Source organism: Pristis pectinata, chromosome 27, assembly GCF_009764475.1.
Source record: "Pristis pectinata isolate sPriPec2 chromosome 27, sPriPec2.1.pri, whole genome shotgun sequence".
NCBI classification, from domain to species: Eukaryota; Metazoa; Chordata; class Chondrichthyes; order Rhinopristiformes; family Pristidae; genus Pristis; species Pristis pectinata.
The window spans coordinates 20817626-20840240 of NC_067431.1; the positions used below are offsets into that span (position 1 = coordinate 20817626).

The 22615-nt window shown below is 37.7% G+C and overlaps 1 protein-coding gene across 1 annotated transcript in view; it reads left to right on the forward strand.

Annotated features, from left to right (window-relative positions):
• The first annotated feature begins 13338 nt into the window (after nucleotides 1-13338).
• The window catches only part of LOC127583620 (carotenoid-cleaving dioxygenase, mitochondrial-like), a 41882-nt gene continuing 32605 nt past the window's right edge, over nucleotides 13339-22615 (forward strand). Inside the window, exon 1 of the mRNA XM_052039783.1 lies at nucleotides 13339-13543. Coding sequence (XP_051895743.1) covers nucleotides 13423-13543 — 121 coding nt within the window. The 5' untranslated portion in view covers nucleotides 13339-13422. The remainder of the gene's footprint in view (nucleotides 13544-22615) is intronic.

Genomic DNA, 22615 nt, shown 5'->3' on the forward strand with positions numbered 1-22615 from the left:
CATAAGCATATTTTATATCTTAATTTCTTAAATGCCAATTATTTTCATCTGCCCAAAGGCCTCCACAACTGTCTATCCTGCCAGCTATCTGCTTGTCCTGATCATCTCTTCCAATCCTCCCTCCTATCCCCAACCATTGTAAGTACCCAGGTCTAAATATACCACACTCTCACGATCTCTGCTTTAGAAGTTAGCAGCCTGTCATTTAATATGTGGGAAGATGTTTGGATCAAAGATTTGAAACAGATTAACTGGGAAGCCCACTTGGCTGCTCATTCCCTCAGTAATTGGAGACCATAGACAGAATGCTATATTATTGATCCGAAGAGCTAGAACTGTAGCTGTTATTCCTTTGGTTTTTAAATTTGGCCTTGCTGAGATGTAATCAAGCTACTTTTGCTTCTTTCATTACTTATCCTGAGTGAACACAGAAAGGTTTTTAAAAATATAGAAATAACAAAACTATTTGAGTATGATTTCATTCTATGAAACCTGTTGCCAGGAATGCAGTCTTAATTACTGACATTTATTGACATATGATCTCTGCTCATCCAGAAATATATACCCAAATGTTAAATGTTTGCAAACTAATATTGCAGTGTTATACTAATTGTTCTCTGTCAATCAAAATGCAAGTTCTGTTGACATTCTCGCACTTGTTCCTACTGGTGAAATTCTGTGTCAAGCTGTGCAGCCTCATTGGTTGTTAAAAGAAAAAAAGTGAAATTACATAGTTAATCAAAATCTTTTACTACTGTCTTTGCATTGTCCCAAAGTGACTTTAAAATATGGATCAGTATGATGCAGAATTTGAGGTTTTGGTGCAATGCTATGCCTGTCTCTTATGTATCACAGAATGAATACACTGAAACAACTGTTCAGATCAAACGGCATGTAGCCTTGGCTTCTGTTTCAGATGGAGGAGGTTTCTCTTCTAATTCAGGATCAGTGGAAAAACTCATGCATGGTAATAATGTACAAATAAGCATTCAACTTAATTTTTAAATGTCAAATGTATCCTACTGCTTTTGGAAGGTTTCTTAAAATACATTGTTACAATTTCATGTTGGGACAGTTTTTTGGCAAAAATTCAAAGCTCATGGATGCAGCAACAACAATTTATTCATATAGTACCCTTTAATGCAATAAAATTTTGGTTCTCACAGGACCTTATCAATCAAAATTTGGCATTGTCTCAGAAGTGATATTTTAGAGTAGATGAGAGAGGTTTTAAAAGTTGTCTTAAAAGAGGAAAGAGCAGAAAATAGATCAGTGAGGGAGCTGGGTCTTTGCAGCTGAAGATATGTGCAGTAATCATGAAGCATTGATGTGGGCAGGAGAGTTTTGAATGTGAATGCATGGGCAGGACTTTGCTGGAAAATATTATACTTAGCATTATAATAGTGGGAACAAATATTTATTTAATGCCTTGACCATGAGTTATAATTTCTCCTGCTGCTAATGGCATCATACTTTGTTTTGTCACTTCTTTTTCATTTACTTGTTGAAGTTCATACTTTTTTTATTATTTGCTAATTTTCAATCTCTCTCTTCCCTTTTTAATTAGTTTGTTTTGGTTATTTGTTGCTGCTTCCTAAAATGACTCCCAGTTCTCAGGTTTATTATACTTGTCAACAAAATGGGTTCCTTTTTTTCTTTTTCAATATTTTTATTAATTTCAAGTAAGAAGTACAAAGTGCATGAAACAAAGGAAAAAACAATGTTACAAAATAGATTGTATCAAATCACACTAGAAATCACAATGCTTCATATTAATAAACAAAAAAGATATCAATTGATATTGATAAATTGGAATAATTTTATAACAAAAAAAAATCTAACCCCACTACCAAAACTGAAGCTGTTTAGTAACATCCTAAAGACATAGTAGTATTGGCCAATATCTGTACATTAAGCACCAAATCAGTGGTTTTGAAAGTGGTTCAAAAAAAGGTCCCCATAATATTTGAAGGATCAGAATAGATCCAGAAATAGAGCAATGGATCTTCTCTAAATTTAGATATGACATAACATCCCGTAACCATTGAGCATGAGTGGGGGGAGTAGTTTCCTTCCATTTCAGCAACACAGCCCTCCTGGCTATAAGAGAAATGAAGGCCAATATGTGTAAGTCAGAAGTCTCCAGAATTATATCTTTTTCTCCAACAATCCCGAATAATGCACTTAAAGGATTTGGCTTAAAATTTATTTTAAAAAGTATGGAAAAAGTTTGAAATACCTCTATCCAGTATTTTTCCAGACACGGACATGACCAAAACATATGAATTAAAGAAGCCTCTCCATTATTGCATTTGTCACAATAAGGAGATATATCCGAATAGAAACGTGATAACTTGTCTTTGGATAGGTGAGCTCTATGGACCACTTTAAATTGAAGGAGAGAATGACATGCACATAATGATGAAGTATTAGCCAGTTTAAAAATTTGATTCCAAGTTTCCTCAGAAATTGAAATCTGCAGATCACGTTCCCAAGCGTTTTTAATTTTGTCTAAAGGGACCTTATTCGTTCCTGATAATCTACCATAAATCTTAGATATTGAAGCATCATAAAAAGGCTTCAAATTAAAACTTACATCTAATAAGTTCTTATCAGAACTTATAGGGAAGGTATGTACTTGAAATCGGCGAAAATCTCTAATTTGCAAATATCAAAAAAAGTGAGTTTTTGGCAAATTTAGTTGACAATTGTTCAAACGTTAAGAAATTTCCTCCAACAAACAGATCCTGAAAACAAGTAATACCCAATCTATCCCATTCTTTAAAAACTATGTCAGTCATAGAAGGTTTAAAGAAAAAATTAGCAAAAATGGGACTACACAAAGAAAATCTCAATAAACCATAGTATTTTCTAAATTGTAACCAAATCCTCAAAGCGTGTTTAACTACCAAATTATCGGTTAATTTATTTATTGATAAAGAAAGTGAAGAGCCAAGCAAAGAAATAATAGAAATTTTTTTAACAGAATTAACTTCCAAAGAAATCCATACTGGACAGGCCTCATGATTAATATAATGTAACCAAAAAGTAAGATTTCGTATATTGACTGCCCAGTAATAAAACATAAAGTTGGGTAAAGCAAACCCTCCATTGTTTTTAGCTTTCTGAAAATGAACTTTATTTAATCTAGGATGTTTGTTTTCCCATATGTAAGAAGAGATAATTGAGTCAAGAGAATCAAAAAAAAACTTCGGAATAAAAACAGGTAAAGCCTGAAATAGATACATAAATTTAGGTAAAATATTCATTTTAATAGAATTAATGCGGCCAATCAGCGATATAGAAAGGGGTGACCAATTTGGTAAGATCCTTTTCACATAACTCAGTAAAGCAAGAAAGTTCTCTTTAAATAAATGTTTATAATTATTAGTAATAGTTACACCCAAATAGGTAAAATGATTTCTTACAGTTTTAAAAGGAAGATTAATATCAAATGGTATCAGATTTTTCAAAGGGAAAAGTTTGCTCTTGTGTAAATTCAATTTATATCCTGAAAATTGGCTAAAACAGGAAAGTAAAGAAAGCATAGAAGGTAACAAAGTCTCAACATTAGAAATGAAGAGAAGTAAATCATCAGCATAGAGCAAAACTTTATGGGTGGTACCTCTCCTAGAGATACTGGCAATCTCTGTAGATTCTCGAAAAGCAATAGCTAAAGGTTCTAGGACCAGGTCAAATAGCAGAGAGCTCAAAGGGCATCCCAGTCTAGTTCTGCGTTGAAGTTTAAAAGGTTCAGAAAGTTGAAAGTTAGTAAGAACACGGGCAGAAGGAGATAAATAAAGTAATTTAATCCATTGAATAAAATCAGGCCCAAAGTTAAACTTCTCTAAAGTTTTAAATAGGTAACTCCATTCGACCGGTCAAAGGCCTTCTCAGCATCTAGAGAGATCACACATTCCAATATTTCCATAGAAGGAAAATAAATAATATTCAATAAACGACGAATATTAAAATGGGAATAATGGTTTTTGATAAACCCCATCTAATCATCGGATATAATTAATGGTAAAATATTTTCTAATCTACGAGCCAAAACTTTAGATAAAATTTTAACATCAACACTTGGTAAAGAAGTTGGTCTATATGAAGAACATTCCGTTGTGTTTTTATTCTTCTTAAGAATAAGTGAAATGGAAGCTTCATAAAAGGATTGTGGTAACCTTCCCAATTTAAAAGAATCTGAAAAAAAATAACTTAAATAAGGTATAAGCAATGAAGAGAAAGCCTTATAGAATTCTCCCGGAAATCCATCAGGGCCCGGTGTCTTTCCAGAGTGCATTGATCGTAGAACCTTGGCAATTTCCTCATGAGTAATAAATTTATCTAATTGTTTTCAGTTATCAGCAGAGAGTGTAGGAATGTTTAATTGGTCAAAAAAAGTTGTTCATTACAGTATCATCTTTAGGAGGATCAGAACTATAAAGTTTAGAATATAATTCTCTAAAAGTATCATTTATTTCTAAATGATCTGTTGTCCTTTGTCCATTGGCTTTGCGAACTTCTTTGATTTGCCATTTAGCTATAGAGTTTTTTAATTGATTAGCCAATAATTTACCTGTTTTATGTCCATGGATATAAAATTGAGTTTTATCTTTTAAGAGTTGATTCTCAATTGGATATGTTAAAAGGAGATCGTATTTGGTTTTAATTTCAACTCGCCTTTTATATAAAGTGGGATCTGGCTCCAAGGCATATTTTTGGTCTAAAAGTTTCAATTGATTGGCTAAATCAATCCTCTGTATTAGCTTTTTTTCTTAATGCTTGCCGCGTAAGAAATAATTTGTCCTCTAATATAGGCTTTAAAAGCATCCCATATAATAAGACTAGAAGTCTCTCCCGGGGTATTCTCTTTAAAATAGAAAGTGACTTGTTTCTCCAAAAATCTTAAAAAATCTTTATCAGATAGCAAAGTTAGATTAAAATGCCAGGATCTGTTTATTTGAGGGAGTCCGGGGAGGTTTAAAGATAAAAACACAGGAGCATGGTCTGAAAGAGCAATCTCTTTATATTCACAGGATCAAATTGATGAAATCAATTGACTATCAATAAAAAAATAATCAATCCTGGAATATGTGTGATGAACATGAGAAAAAAATGAATATTCTCTGTCTTCTGGATGTAAAAAAAACGCCAGACATCAGTAACACCAGTTTTCATTAAAAAAAGATTGAAGAAATAAAGCTGATTTATTAAGAGCTGCTGGTTTAGTAGGTGACCTATATAACCAACAATTAAAATCTCCTCCTAGAACCAGGGAGTAAAGATTCAAATCTGGCAAAAGAGCAAAAAATCGTTCAAAAAATCCTGGATCATCCGTATTCGAAGCATAAATATTGGCAAATACCACTAGTCTATTATGTAACTTCCCTGATACTTTAACAAAACGACCATTAGTGTCCATTATTACCTTACGTTGAACAAATGAAACCGTATAGTCTATAAAGATTGAAACCCCTCTGGATTTAGCCCAAAAAGAAGAATGATATTGTAACCCTCTCCATCGGCTGAAAAAGCGTAAAGTATCACAATTGTGTGTATGAGCTTCTTGTAAAAAAAATAATTGAGGCTTTGAGCTTTTTAATGTAAGCAAAAATCTTGTTTCGTTTTACAGGATGGTTTAGTCCTTTAACATTAAAACTCATTAATCACTCGATCCATTTTAATATTGTTTAACTGTGAGTAATAAACAAGGTAATATACAAGCCATATTAGAATGTAGATTCAAATAAGACACTGAACTTTCCGATAAGGTAACTAAGCAACAGACTTGGCTATAAGCCCAAAACAGCTTCCAAAGAAAGAACCCAATCCCCCTCCCCCCACCCAAAGAGAGAAAGCAGCCGACCAAAAGAAAGCTGGCGTCTCTACCCAAAGACAGTATAACCCAAATAAACCTGTTGCCAATTTCTCAAGGTTGGTAAAATTCAACCCAGTGAAAACAGTAACTCAAAAAAAAACACCATGGTTTCAAAATCATGGAATAACAAGTATCTTTGTTAGTTTATTAGTAAAAGACCTCAAAAGAATATATATATATGAAATAACATGTCAAAAAAGATCAAAAATCAAAGTACATAAACATTCAAAGTATTAGTAAAGTTATTGGAAAAAAAGTAGGTGTTAATGAAGAAAATTACGAAGTATTTCAATCCTCAGATTCCAGAAAAGCTTGAGCATCTGTAGGGGAAGTAAACCATTTATACGAGCCATTTTTCAGAATGATTCTTAGCTTTGCAGGGTAGCGAAGCGAAGGCTTATAACCTTGGTTAAAAAGCTCTGACATGACCTTTTTAAATTTCACACGTTCATTCATAACTGCAGGTGAGAGATCTTCAACGGTTCTAATCTTGTTATCTTGGTAGTTAATCATTCCTCTTCAGTGGGAATCACGAATCAAAAGGTCTTTGATTTGAAAGTCATGCAGCAAGATGATGACTGACCTGGATTTGCCTTCCGTAAGAAATTTGTTCATCGGTGACCTATGTACTCTCTCAATCTTAGGTGCAGCTTTTAAAACAGAAGGAGACAATTCAACCAGAAGGTTTGCAAAGAATTTAGTAGGTTGATTGCCTTCGACAAGCTCTCTGAGTCCGAGAATTCTAATGTTGTTCCTTCTGGTCCTGTTTTCTAAGTCAATAATCTTCTGCTTTAGCTTTCCATTAGCTTTAGATTGTTTTTCACAAAGCTTTTCCAAGTCATCGATTTTCTCATCCAGAACCAAGAGAGATGTTTCATGCTGTTTAATCCGTTCATCATGATCATGTAAAGTTTCTTGAAAAGAATCCAATTTAGAATTAATCTGCTGAAGTTGCTTTTGAAATTGTTCAAATTTCTCAGAATCATCTATATGTTTTTGAAGCAACTGTAAAATAGATTCCAGAGATGCAGGAGGGTCATCGTCTTTAGTAATTTTAGTACCTTTGGCAGCCCTTGTAGCCATGGTGAAATAAAATTACAATTAGAGAAAGAGTTTCAAACCGGGTTGAGAAGGTAAGATAAATAGGAGCTCTGGCGTGTAGCTGTTACTCCATTGACGACCAGCAGGCTTCTCCCCTTTTTTAAAAATTTAATATAATCCTTTGTCTTCCTAATCAGGGATGGATTACTTTTCTAGTGAAAATGATTTTGCAAAGTGTGTAATTGCCTACCAGATTCCCCTCTCATATCAATGCAAGTTGAAGGCCAAGTTTTGTCCATTTCAAACTGAATTCAAAATTCTGTCATAATCGATTCATTTTCCCTTGAAGATCCCTTACTGTGAGATTGCTAATTAATTTTGCCTCATTACACAAGTAATAATGTTCTTTATAAAAAAAAATTCTAGTGATCAAATCACACTAACGTCAATGTCTGCTGTAATCAATGGAGACTGAAAAAGGAATGGCACAGCTGGTAGAGCTGTTGGCTCACAGCTCCAGTGATCTGGTTCAACCTTGACCTATGGTGCTGTGTGAAGTTTGCACATTGTCCCCACAACTCCATGGATTTTCTCCAGGTGCTTCAGTTTCCTTCCACATCCCAAAACCTTGTGGGTTGGTATGCTAATTGGCCACTGTAAACTACTCCTAGTGTGAGGTGAGTGGTAGAATCTTAGGAGAGTTGATAGGAATGTGGGAAAAATTAAATTAATGCAGGACTAGTTAAGTGGGTGGCTAACTGCCAGTGTGGCCTCAAATGGACTGAATCGGTTGTGTCTGTGCTCTATGATTCTATGAAACCACGTCATTGGAAGAGCACCCATAATTATACACCACATTGCTGTATATTATCATATACCACCATGCGAACATAATTTATTGACTGCTACCATAAAAGTTTTCTAATTAGTCTGGTTGATCTGACAACTTTATATTAACTAGAGAGCCCAGGACAGGCTGGGCACTCATTAACTTGATATCTGTAATTTGTAATCTGTAAATTTCATTAACTTTAAATCTGCAAATCCTTGCAATCTGTAAATCCCTGCAATGGAGTTGTCTGATGGAGAAATTATAAAGAATTATCAGTATGTCATCAACTTTGATATCAGTTAATCAGAGCTACTGTTTCAACACAGTCCCTAAATTGTAAATCATCTGAAGCTGTTTGAATTAAATTGAATAGCTGAATTTGATAATTTGTACAAAGCTTAAATTTACATGCTGGATAGCGTCATTTTCACGAATAAAGCTGGTTGGCAAATTGTATAACAAGCCCTTCTTCACTTATGGAAGTGTTTGATTTGCCTTGATGGATGAACAGGCAATACAGAATAATAAATAACTAATTTTAAATGTGACTAGATAGAAACTATTAAATATATAATTCCACTAAAGACCAAAACAAAAATTACTTAACATTTTGTTGCAGTTTTACTTCAAAGTAATTCCAGGTTTTCCATCTCTCATATCAGTTCAGAGCTCACCTTGTCCATGAGTCCCTATTCCCATTAAACTCCTAATCACCTCAATCTGTTTCAAAATGTTATTATAGATTGTAAAGTGCTATGGGATGCCTTTTGGTCGTGAATAACACCTTATGAATCTTTTTAAATGATCTATCTGCAGAAATACTTGTACGTCAGCTTAAAATAATGAAGCATTCCAAGAAATGTAACAAAAGTAATATCCGTCCAATGTTTGACATGGATCAGGTAGCATAACATTTGTCAATTTTATGTGAAATATCCTTCAATAAGAGAGGATGCAATGAATTGAATAGAGACCTCCGAATGCAGAGGAAAAAGTACTGTGACATCTCATAAATGTGTTCCACAACCTATATTGTACAGAATTGTACTTGTATTTAGACCTTTTTTTACAAATTGCACCCTTTGTTTTCAACAGATGTCAATGAAGTAGTTAATATTCTATTGTCTACATATTCAGAAACTCTGAGGTAACTATTTTTCAATCAATATAAACATTAATTAATCAGGTTATTCACAGTCTAGTAAAATCTTTCTTGATACTTATGTAAGTCAGAGAACAGCAGTGAATGCCAAGCATGTCCAACAACTCAATACGATCCTGGAAGAAGCCAAGGCTATGGAAAGATATCTGAAACAGAAGAAAGAAGGTCTCAGACATAGGCTTACCATGATTGCTAATGCTCTTCAAACAGAATGATTATTTTCAGCTTGCATGTAAAATTAGCAAATTTATGAAATGAAAGATTCTTAGTATGTTCAATATTATAGAATTAACTGAAGCTATGTTTAAATTCTGGTTATAATTATTCTTCTGCATTTTCTATATTCTTTGATTGATCATTTTGTGCTTGAGTAACCTCTTTGGAGAAAATTGATAAGTAGAAATGTGTCCTGATGTTTCCCCAAATGTCTAATAACTAGAATTTAGAGTATTGGAATTAGTGTGGAAAACCCAGTTTAATCCAGAAGATAATTCATGTGAAAAATACAAATTTAAGTTATGATCTTTCTGAGAAAATAAATCAGTATTTCACAAGCTTTCAGTTTTTTCTTTTTATAAGCATGTAGTTCCTAGTCTAAATACAATATGCTTTCTATTTTACTTGTATTTAATTTTAATATTCCTCACATGGATGAAGTGACTAATAATAGTCCTTGAATGAATATATATTATTCATAACAGAAGGTAATTATGCTGCTTCTCCTTTCATTACTGCATCATTGTTGATTTGTTGCCCAGCTTATACTTTTACTTCATCATTACTATCCACTTTTTCCAAAATCTGTATTGCCCTTGGACACTGCTTTAAGTGGATAATGTCATTTGGCATCCAGTGAAATGATGTTCTTCATATGGCACTTGGTTCATTTTGCTTTGTGATGAGAAGACGTAAATTTTGAGAAAAGTCCAGAAGTGCCTCATCCAAGAGGCAAATTTCTTGCCTGATTCTTAGGCATCATGTTCAGAGAGTGTTGCACTCTTGAAGGGGTCATATTTTAACATTATTTTAAATTGATATCCCACTTGCCCTTTTGGATGTATGTGCAAGATCCCAGGGCATTATTTCAAAGATGGACTGTGGTTTCTAAGCCACGTTTATCCCTCAAGGGATGGCATTTAAAACAATTCAGCTAGCCACTATCATGTTGCTATTTGTAGGAGGGCGAATTGTTGCATTGTATAAATTGTAATAGTGCTAATAGGCCTGTTAAAACTGTGCCTGAATCTGATTCATATATAACAGATACATCAGATTTTTTTGTTCCTCTTCTAACATTCTCCCATGTTAACTTACTTTATCTTAATTTTGAATTTCACATCTCTTACTATACACTTCCTTCATTGTAGCATTCATTGTAGTCTTACTGAGAAAGGCACACTTCATTTGCCCTTTTCTAGCATCTTCCCAATCCTTTTGTCCAATGGGTCCCAGGCATGTTAATTCTTCATCACCAGTCTCAACTCACATCAGCCATTTACTATTTAGGTACTCCCAGAACACCTCTTTTGGACACTCAGTCGTCATTATTTACAACTACTGTTTATATTTGGTGAAAGAGGTACAAGAGGCAACTATGATTGGAGTCCAGCTCATGATAAGGGTATAACCTCCTTAAACATTCAATGACCATCTTCCCTTGCTAAATTTCTGTCTGGTCTTTTTGAGTCATTGCATAGGTCTGCTGAACATTCCTCAGGGCTGATTTCTAATGTTTGTCCTTGCCTGTCAACTGTCCAATATCTTTTATAGCTGTAATTTTGTCTGGTATTTCCATGGTTCAGATGCAGTAGCACCACAAGACAATTACTCAATCATGGCACACTCATGATTGAGTGATACCCATAACAGAGCATACCCAAACTTCATATTGGTATTCCTTTAATTGGTAGTAATTAAATTCCTTTTAGTGGTAATAAAATATTCCCATTTTCTTCTATAGGCAAACTTGTAATATAAACACTGAGTTGTAGTTTCCATAATATAAGTCAGATCTTTATCTGAGACACAAAAAATTCTGCAGATGCTGGAATCTGGAGCAATACACAAAAAGTGCTGGAGGAACTCAGCAGGTCAGGCAGCATCCATGGAGGGAAATAACAGTAGACATTTCAGGCCAAGACCCTTCATCAGGACTGGAAAGGAAGAGGGTAAAAGCCAGAAAAAGAAGATGGGGGGGGGTAGGGTGAGGTCAGCTGATAGGAGCTGGAAGCCATGTAGCACAAGATGGTGGTAGAGGCAAGTGCCCAGGAAGGCCACGTGGTGACGGAAGCAAGTGTGGGTGAGCATGCGGCCGAAGAGCTGGAGAGCAGCAGAGATCATGGACGGGGAGCAATGAGAGAGGGCCAATTCTGAATTCACACAAGGATTGTTCATCAGGTATTTGTGGTATGTACAAACAATTATCCTGCCCATTTGTAGAGACCTAGCCAAAGCTGAACCTATCAGTTTTCCTCCCTTCACAACCGCTTAGAGCGGGATGTTCTCATATTCCATCCATATTCCTTGCTTAATAATAACTTTATTATCCAACTGAGAGATATTTAACCCAATTTCATGTTTGAGAATTATTAGAATTCCCATAGCATCCCTAAAATGTTTGGTTTGGTTCCACCATAATCTTCCTCGAATCAAACTCCAATTAACTGTTCTTATTGATTTGGTTTTTCAGTTGCTCACTGTCAATTCATGAGGGAATTTTCCCTTGAATGGCTTATTGGTAGTGTAGTGGTTAGGATAATGCTATTACAGCGCCGGTGACCTGGGTTCAATTCTGGCTGCTGTCTGTAAGGAGTTTGTATGTTCTCCCTGTGTCTGCGTGGGTTTCCTCGGGTGCTCCGGTTTCCTCCCACATTCCAAAGACCCAAGGGTTTGGAAGTTGTGGGCATGCTATGTTGGCACCGGAAGCATGGTGACACTTGTGGGCTGCGCCCAGAACACTACACAAAAGATGCATTTCACTGTGTGTTTCGATGTACTTGTGACTAATAAAGAAATCTTAGTTGTTCCAACATTCAATTTCTATAAATACTATGTAAGGTTCTATTTTGCTGGCATCTGTCATCTTTAGCTTTTCCTTTTATTAGTCTATGGATATGGCCGTGTGTCAACTGCACATCCCTTCATCGTGAAAAGGCAGCTCTTCTCACCAGCAGTTTGGTGAGTAAGGGAGACAGAAGGCAACTTAAACTGCTGTCTCCTCTCTGAACTACCCATGGCCTCATGCTAGAACCCTTCTTCCACCTGTTTCTCCTCCATCTTCCACAGCATGCCCTGTTCTCCTGACTTAATGTCAACTGCAAATTTGGGTATACAACATTCTATTCAAGTAGAATAGACAATTTGATTTTATGATGGCTCCGTAACCTTGTGTGCTGAAGTTACTGTCTACTAATGCACTCGGGTCTGGCAGGAAATAGCTTGTGAAGAAACTGAAGTCAGCAAAAAAGTTCTTCAGTACCTGACATTGTAGCCATTCTGGACATTGTCATATTTTAATTTTTGTAGTAATGCTTAGCCAGTACACTACCCATACTACACACCCTTCCCCCACCACCTAACCAACGGCCTTTTCTCATGCATTTCTGATCTCTAGGCCAATGCTTTTATTACTTGAGCTATTTCTTATCTTCCAGTCTGTGAAAATTAAAAAATTTCCATGAAAACAATTATGTCTTTACTTCATAATCCTTTGAAAGTTCTATTTACGCATCCTGCTACCCCTTCAGTGATGTCAGGGAATCTGGATACCCAGCCAGGACCTTGCATTGTTTGCAGTTCTTCATTCATCCCAGAGTATTTGTGATGGTTGAACTGTATATTCCAAGTACACAAACTCCTTAAACTATCTGCATTTGAGGAGCGAACTCTCATTTGGTTCAAAGCCACTACCCTCCAATTTTGCATTGATGGAGGTTTTCCTAACCTTTTGTTTTAAACATTATCAGTTTTAAACATTGTCAGTTTCTAAGTAGAAAATAGGATTTTCTACTTGTCCTATTTCTATCACTTTACTAATTCCTATACCACGCAGACTTGGATTATTTATATTTTTGAACTGTGGCCTTTGTTACCTTATTTTATCACTTTCAACAAGTGAATTGTGCCTCTTTGCCATCCTGACTCTTCCCATCCCCGCCCTCTCCATTGGTTGATTTTCAAGCCCTTTCTACTCACCCCATTCATTCTTTCAGCTAGAATCTCAATCTCATCTGGTTTATGGTGCAACCCAGTCCAGTAGTACATGTGCTGGTATCAATATCCCATGTAATGAAGCCAATCTTTCAATACACTATTCTCCTGATTTATTTGACCCTGTGTCAAATAGTCCTTTCACTGCGGCTGACAGTGGCTCCGCATGAAAGGGCGTGTCCGGCTTTTATTTTGATGTTTGCTGTTTTGCAAGCTTCGAGCAATTACTGTGGTAGTCCTGTCGCAGCGAAACCTGATTAAAAGCGAACAACTTGCATAGAGTATTGATCAAGATTTTCGATGAGATCTTCAGAGCTTCACAAAATGATGATTACCTCGGTGAAAATGTTTCTACAATTGTTTTGGATTATAATGGAGGACATTGTGAATTTTAGTACCACGGCATTGAAGGCTGTTCCAGGTTAGAAATTCTCAAAATAAACATTGAACTTTCGGAAAGTGTTTACAAAATCATTTATTGCTTTATATATTGTGCAGAATTTTGTTTTTAGTGGTCCAGCAATCATGCTTACAGTGCAGATGTGTGAGTTCTGGTGCATTGAAATTTTCACGTGAATTACGGCAGTCGTTTCTGCTTTCTTAGATTTGTTAAAATGGGTAGCAAATTAAGGAAATTAGATGTGATAATTTATTGGTGGTAAATATAATAGGTAAGTGGTACGACTTAGAAGTGTTTGTAATAGCATAACTATTAAACCCAACAAAAATTTGTGTCGATATAAAGCCTATTATCAAGGACAGCACTCGCAACGTCCTTAAAAAGATCTTTAATAAACAATAGATGCCAGGCTTTTAGAAGGAGCCTTTAAATGTTGATGGAAATCAGAAAATTGGTAAAAAAAAAGTTAATTTGATGGCCCTAATTGTGGAGCACGAAGTTCAAATTCAGAGTGGTGGGATGGGGTGGGACTAATCAATGGGTTGAAGGAAATCAGCGAATTAGAAAAGGACAAGGGTATTGATAAACAGAGACCTACGGGTGAGGTGTTGTGGGAGTTAATGTGGAAGGATTGTTAGCAGGAGTGGGTTCTGATAGATTTATGAAGAGCAGAGGATGTCTTTACGGCGAGGAGATCATTGCGGAAGTCGAGTTTGTGAGCGACAGAAGCCTGCGTGAAGTTTTAACAGCAGTCTGAAGTGGGTGGAAATTGGTGAGGTAATGACGGTGAAATTCGGCGTTCCAAGAAGAGGAGATGTGTTCAGATTGTGGATACCAAGATTGCATCCTATTGGGTTTGGACTGATGCAGTGACCAGGCATAGGAATGAGTTGTGACAATAATAGGAACTAACACGTTGTGTCTGAAAAGTTTTACTAGACAAACTCATGGATCACCCAAAATGGAAATAAGCTGTAGAAAACCAGTAGCTCACTGAACATTGAATACTAGTTGATGTGCATAAAATCTAATGGAATTCTAAACTTAACCATAGAACATTACAGCACAGAAAACAGATCATTTGGCCCTTCTAGTCTGTGCCAAAATGGTATTCTGCTCGTCCCATTTACCTGAACCCAGTCCATAACCCTCCAGACCTCTCCCGTCCATATATCTATCCAATTTATTCTTAAAACTCAAGAGTGAGCCTGCATTTACTACATCAGATGACAGCCTATTCCATATTCCCACCACTCTGAGTGAAGAAGTTTCCCCCTAAACTTTTTCCGCTTTCACCCTAAAGCCATGTCCTCTCGTACTTATCTCTCCTAATCTAGGTGGAAAGAGCCTATTCACATTAACTCTGTCTATATCCCTCATAATTTTGTAAACCTCTATCAAATCTCCCCTCATTCTTCTATGCTCCAAGGAGTAAAGTCCTAACCTGTTAAATCTTTCCCTGTAATTCAACTCCTGAAGACCTGGCAACATTCTAGTAAATCTCCTCTGCACTCTTTCAATCTTACAAATTTCCTTCCTATAGTTAAGTGACCAGAACTGCACACAATACTCCAAATTTGGCCTCACCAATGTCTCATACAACGTCACCATAATATCCCAATTCCTATACTCAATACTTTGATTTAAGAATGCCAGGATGCCAAAAGCCTTTTTTTACAACCCTGTCTACCTGCGATGCCACTTTCAGGGAATTATGTATCTGAACTCCCAAATCCCTTTGTTCCTCTGCACTCCTCAGTGCCCTACCATTTACTGTGTATGTCCTACCTTGATTTGTCCTCCCAAAATGCAACACCTCACACTTGTCAGCATTAAATTCCATCTGAAATTTTTCTGGCCCATTCTTCCAGTTGGTTCACATCCCTCTGCAAGCTTTGAAAGCCTTCCTCGCTGTCCACTATGCCTCCAACCTTAGTATCATCAGCAAACTTGCTGGATCCAATTTACCACATTATCATCTAGATCATTGATATAGACAACAAACAACAATGGCCCCAGCACAGATCCCTGAGACACACCTCTAGTCACAGGCCTCCAGTCTGAGAAACAATCATCCACTACCACTCTCTGTCTTCTCCCACACAGCCAATTTTGAATCCACTTTACAACCTTTCCATGGATACCTAGTGTCTGAACCTTCTGAACTAACCTCCCATGTGGGACCTTGTCAAAGGCCTTACTAAAGTCCATGTAGACAACATCCACAGCCTTTCCTTCATCTACTTTCTTGGTAACCTCCTCAAAAAACTACAAGATTTGTTAAACACGATCTACCATGCACAAAGCTATGCTGATTATCCTTAATCAGCCCTTGGCTATCCAAATACCTGTATATCTGATCTCTGCCAAAATATATTGGCATTACTTCGGCAGTAGCTGGTCAAAATTTTTGGAGATCTTTAACGAGCAGCTTTATGGGAGTGTGTTCCCATGGTAAATGGTTTAAGGTGGTAAATCACTTCCATTTTCTTAAGGGCAATTAGTGATGGCCATTAGTGGCTCAGCAATACCATGTGAATGAAAAAAAAGAAAAAAATTAGGAAGATCAGGAAATAGTATCATTAATTAAAAGTTTGCTTCTTAATATTAAAAAATGCAAAAAACCTCAAGGGAATATTGTGGCAAAAATAAATGAGATCACTATAGCTTCATCCCCATTCCCTACTCAGCAACTTTTTGCATCAAATGAATATTGCATATTACAGATCAAGTTTGCAAAACCATAAAATTCATTTTACACGGTAAATTAAAGACGTTTTCTTCATTTTCAATATTGTGTAAAGAAGTATGTTTCATACAATTTTTAACAGTCTGGAAATTTTAAGATGTGCGGGAAAAAAACTATTCCTCCCGACAAATCATGCAATTGTGGATTCATAAATCTCGTTTCTATGTGCACAAATTGGTCGCATTCTTTACAAAATAACAATCCTTGTATATCAGAGTAAGCCATACTTGATGGATTTTGATTTATGAAAGATGTATGTTTAAATAAAATCCTAAAAGAGCTGAACAGCTAAGGTGAAACCTCCAAATAGGAACTACTTCTGTATTTACTTTATAAAATAATTTTTTTTCCTAATTTAAAAAAAGTGAGCTCAGAAGAAGAATAGAAGCTTATGTTGTAAGTGCTTTAATTCGAAAGCAATGTGACGGGAACAGACACAGCAGTTCAAGTCCCAGCACTAGTGGCCTTTTATTTTGATACAATTGTAACTGATTCAAATTAGAGGCTGACGTTAAGACTTCGACGGTATCATTTTAATCTCAGGGAAACAGAAACGGCTCAAATGCTGTGAGGAGGCGGGTTTTCTGCAGGAAGACGGGTGAATCTGCAACGTCGGGAATGCAGTGCTCGTTTTGCTGAACATCCTACAGAATTTAACTGCAGAATAGGCAATCTGATTGACAAGCCGCAGCCTTTCAGGCAGAGGGCCTTCAGTTGAGAACAGATCAGTGTATTGGAGAAATAAATGAGATCGGGATGGAGGAAGTGTACCAACTGTGATTTGGGTATCCTGTTTGGGAGGGGTTCTCAATCATGAGTTCATCCTGGACTGTGGTGATGGGAGAGGGGAATGTCTAATACGTTCCTAATTCCAAGGGTGGGGTTACTGTGGTTTTAGGTGAACAAAATGGTAGCTGGGAATTCTGAAGCTGAAGAGGTCAGATTGTTGTCGAGGAGGAAATGGCCAGATTTACTGCGTAGCTTTACTGGGAGAAAGTACTTCTGTTCCTCGAGCAGTATTTCACCTGGGATTTCAATCACAAGATGCTGTTTATTTCGTTTTAACACGGAGTAAAATATAATAGCAACAACTTCCAGTTCATTTTACCTCATTCTGGATTGTGATTTCCATGTGTGACATTTTCTGTGTCAGATGCATATCAAGTGACATTTCCAATGCAACACTCTTTGATCCTAAACCTCCAACTCAAAGCTCCATCCCTTCAAGTTCCTCTGGAGACCCTGATCTCCAGCATTTGCCCTGATCCTCACAGAACCAAACCCTCCCCACTCAAGCCTTGACTGCCTTTGATGAGCCTCTCTCACTCTGACCCCCAGACCTGGCGGTAGCGTGTAGATCTTTCTCCTTTGCATGCTGTAGAGCGCATAAAGAAATAAATGTATTGCTGCTTCAGTAGCGATGAGGTCTTGGGCTATAGAAGTTTGTAGCAGTAGGTCCACTATCAAAACATTTGTTGGCATGCGGTGCATAGACCATACAGCACATTTACGGCATTGTGTACTGCTACTAAAATAAGACCAGGCAACCTTATGATAGTTAAATGACCAACCCATTTTCTGCGAGCAATTTAACAAAATTCTGCTCATTCTACCTCCATTAAGAAGTGGGTGAGTTTGACTCTGATAAAACCATAATTCACATCTTTTTGTGGAGTTAAGATTTACTTTAATGCTTGCAATTGGCGATTATACAATATCACATTAAAATAATTTCTAATTCAAATGACAATATATCCTGATAATATTTTTTATCTGTCCATCATCTTCCTGGTTTTACATGTATGAATAGATTTCTATTCTATATATGTGTCTCAATACTTCAACTAATAAAGTTATTGAACTGTAATTAAACTCCTGCCAGTCATTATTTTCGTTGAAATTTTGGCATTTACCCTGGGAATAGATATCCAGCTTGTTTATGCCAATAATATTAATGAAATCCAGATGGAATTGCTGGACCAGCACAAACTATCATGAAACTATCATAAATGAGAGTTGCATCTCAAACTTCATGCATACATATTTTTTTATTATTGTTTGCATAAGCTTGAGGTTCAAATTATATGCTTACAAAATTGGCAAGAACAAGATGTCACTGGCCCAGGAACATTCTCTAAATTGTTCTCATTACCTTGGCTGCATGGGCACATTTCAATGTGTATTATAACTATTTAATCTACCAAGAATCTGACTAGTGTACATCAATTCTTCGTTTCTCCACCCCAAGTTGTTTTCTCCTGATATTCTCATCATAATCCCTGGTGCTGGTGTTGCCAAACCTTGTGGAAATGCCGCAAGTCATCTTGGGACTGCTTCATGGTTTGTGTCTCCTGTTGTGTAATAGTTGGTTGTTTCTAGACCCATTGATTTCATGAGAAAGTTGGATCTACAATGTTGCACTCTCAATCTACGTGCCTCGAGAACTGGAGTCAGGTGCTAACTAGTCACAAAGTTTGATGTCTCTGTGGTCTAGTTTCTTTCATCCTTTTTGGACAGGGATATTGTTGGCTGATTCTGGTGATTCGGTTAGAGTCATAGTGGAGGGCAGAAAACTGCTTCCTGATGATGCACTGACAAATATTCATAAAGCAAGTGTGGTTCATCTGAATTTGTACATATTGATCATTATGTCTGGTACTTCTTGTGATGGAGCTGGGGTTGATGATGGGTAAAGGGAGAGTCAGGTGATTTTTAGCTAACATATTTCAGGCAGTGTGAGTGTGGTTACTGTGTGAGGAGTGCCCTCAGATGGAGCAGAAGTGTTCCTCTGCAGAAAAATGTGGCGTTTGTAATTTGCATACTCTCACAGAACAATATTGATCTCAGGTTTTGAAATTAGTTTGTGCTTTTTGTGTACAAGTAGTAAAAAGTGAAGTTTGGGAGTCTGGTCAAGTGATGCAGGTATCATTCCGTGTCCTGATTCTCCGGATACAAAGAAAAGTTTTGATAGGATTGGGTTGTGTGGGGGAGGATTCTTTAAACAATAATCCATTATCTCATTCATACACAATATGGTGGTCTTGCAACTTCTCAACTCTTAATGCAAGCAGAAAAATGCACACAAAATGTACATGACTTTGCCCAAGTTAGGTTAAAGTATCTGCTAAAATTCATCTGTGAAATCACAAAATTTTCTGTGAACAGTTTAAGTTAGGTTGTGTGAGAAAGTAATTTATTTTTGGTTATCTCAAAATGTTAATGTACTTAAGAGTGGGAACCTGGAGCAACCATTAATACAGCCAAAAATGGCTCAGAGCAAAAGTAATCATTTTTAGTACACAGCCTAACCTAACCTGTAGGTGGGTAGTTTGGGAGGTGATGCGCTCCTGCTGCTGTTTACAGATGACCTCAATTCCTTGAGAACAGTGTCCTTCTCTATTGCCTCTTTCCTGGTTTCTCATCCCCTTCTTGCCCATGCACTTGACTACAATCTGGATCCCAGCTCCCAAACCCAGCTACAGGTTGGGCCCTAGTTCCGGCCATGTGCCTAACAGAATTTGGGTTCACATTTTTGGCTACAAGCCCAGGAACATTGGAAGTAGGAGCAAAAGTAGACAATCCAGCCCTTTAAGCCCACTCTGCCATTTATCATCTTAATGGCTGACTTTCTACCTTAGTGCGATTTTCCAGGGCTATCCCATATCTGTTGATTCCTTCACTATCCAGAAATCTATTGACTCTGTTTTGAATGAACATTGAACACCATGACTGAGCCTCCCCAGCCCTCCAGATTAAGAAAATTCCAAAGCTTTATGGAGAAATTTTTCCATCTTAGTCCTCAGTGGACTATCCCTTAACCTAGATTCCTCAGTCAGGGGAAACATCCTCCCTGCATCTGGGACGTCAAGCAGAATTTTGTAAGTTTTGATCAGATCTCAACTCATTCCACTAAACTTTAGAGAATACAGCACTTGTTGACTCAATTTCTTCTCACAGTGCAAATATTCCTTCCCTGTCTCCAGTTTAGGAAATCTTTGATGAACTTCATGGCAAGTACATCCTTTCTTACGTAAGGAGACCAAACCTGCACACAATGCTTCAAGTGTGATCACACCCCGGCTCTAGACAATTGCAATAAGACTTCCTTATTCCTGTAATCAAACCCCCTTATTATAAAGGCTAACCTGATCATATCCTTGGTGCCTAGCTATGATCACACACCCAGGTGCAACCTAATCTCTGGCACGAAATGCATACCTGAGTTCCTAGGCCCCACCTCTGGTCGTGGACTCTGTGCAGACTGTGTTGCATTGTGCACACTCAGAGGCTAAGCTTCAAGCCATTGATGACTACAAACTATTATCTAAATGGAGAAAGATCACCATTGAGCAAAGTACAGAAGGACATAGGTTACTTGTGCATGAACTGCAAAAATTTAGCAGGCATGTGCATCAAGTCTTTACTAAGGCAAATGGCATATTGGCCTTTATTGTAAGAGAGTTGGAGTTTAGAAGTATTGTTATGATTGTACAGGGTACTGGTGAGGCTGCAGCTGGAGTATTGTGCAGAGTTCTGGTCCCCTTATTTAAGAAAGGATATACTGGCATTGGAGGCTGTCCAAAGGAAATTCACTAGGCTAATTCTGGGATGAGAGGGTTGCCCTGTTAGTAACAGCTAAGGAAATCAGATCTATATTCTTTGGAGTTTAGCAGAATGAGGGGGTGATCTCATTGAAACAGATAAGATTCTGAAGGATCATGACAAGGTAGATGTCGAGATATTTCCATTAGTGTGGGAATTTCGAACGGGGGGGCAATGTTATGAGACTAAGGAGTGGTCATTTAAGGTGTACAGGAACTTTTCACAGAGGGTGATGAATCTCAAGAAATGTCTCCCCTGGAGGGTTGTACATCATTTAAAGAAGAGGCAGATCAATTTTTGACAGAGCAGGGAATTGAGGACTATGGGGAACAGGCACAGAAAATGAGAGAAGACCCAGGGCAGATCAGCTCTGATTGTATTGAATGGCTGGTCAGACTTGAGGGCTGAGTGGTCTACACCTATTCGAGTTTACTATGTTCAATGAAGCATACGAATCTGGCACTCAAAATCTGTGAGACAAAGATCCCCTACCACCCTGCCCCTGCTGCACTACACTATCCTCCAACAATAAAGGTTCATAGTACTGGTTTCCGTGATGCGCTGGGCTGTGTCCACAATTCTCTGCAGTTTTCTCAGGATGGCAGAGTCCATGGTATCATCATCACTTCTCAGCGAAGGCAGACATCGATGATGAATTTCCCCACTGCCTTCAACGCACAGCCTTTGCTTGATTGAGACAACAGATGCTTTAAAATAAAGACCTGTGCCTAGGCCCAAGACTCATGATCTAACAAGGGTGATCCCTGTCTCTTAGAAGCTTCTGAGACCTGGACTACCTGCAGCTGGGATCTCAAGGGGCTGGGAAAATATCACTTTTGCTGTCTCCACAAAATCCTCCAAATTCAATATAAGCTCAAATGAACCAGTGTCAATGTCCTCCACCAAGCCTACATCCCCAATGTTAAGGCCCTAGCTATACTCAGTCAGCAGGCCGTGACATTCACGTGACTAACGTAAGACTCCTGAAACAGAAACTGTATTCCGAGGTCTAACATGTGAAGATGTTACCAGGTGAATAATGAGATTCAAGGATGTGCTCAAAGCTTCATTGAAGCTGTGCAGCATCCCCACTACCCCTGAGGCTCTCTGGCTTATGACCACCCGCAGTGGAGAAGGAGCTTTTGGGATGGAATTAAGAAGCTGGAGTCAATGCGTTGGGAGAACACAGAGGCCCTGATTAAATGGCAGAAGGAGTGCATCACCTCACAAACTACCCATCTACCCTCTGGTCACTGCCTGCCCCATTTGTGCAAGAGTCTGCAGTTCTCACATTGGCCTCACTAACCAGTTCAGAACCCACAAAACTGAGGGGAGGTAAGTCATCCTCAATCCTAAGAAGAATATAGCAGACACTGGCATACTCGAACAATGGTCCGATGGCCAGGAATCCTCTGGAGGACCCTTGTAATACTCAATAGAGCAGGGTGCAAGACTATCTGCTGCAAGTTACGCAATCTTGTCTCGGTCTTGTCAGTGTTTTTCTGGTGAGTAGCTGCAGAGCAAGAGGAAGGATGATGAAAAATGCAAACTAAGCAACACTTTGGCAAGTTAGGCAAACTAAGCAATTGGTTTTCATTGAAGGAGACGAGATGACCTTGAATCATGACTTCGAGCAGCTCTGGGCCTAGGAGGCTTGGGCTGAGACTGCAACTCTTTGGCATGAACAGCAACAGTTTGTCTATTGGCAGTGATGGCATCATGGACTCTGCCATCCTGAGGAA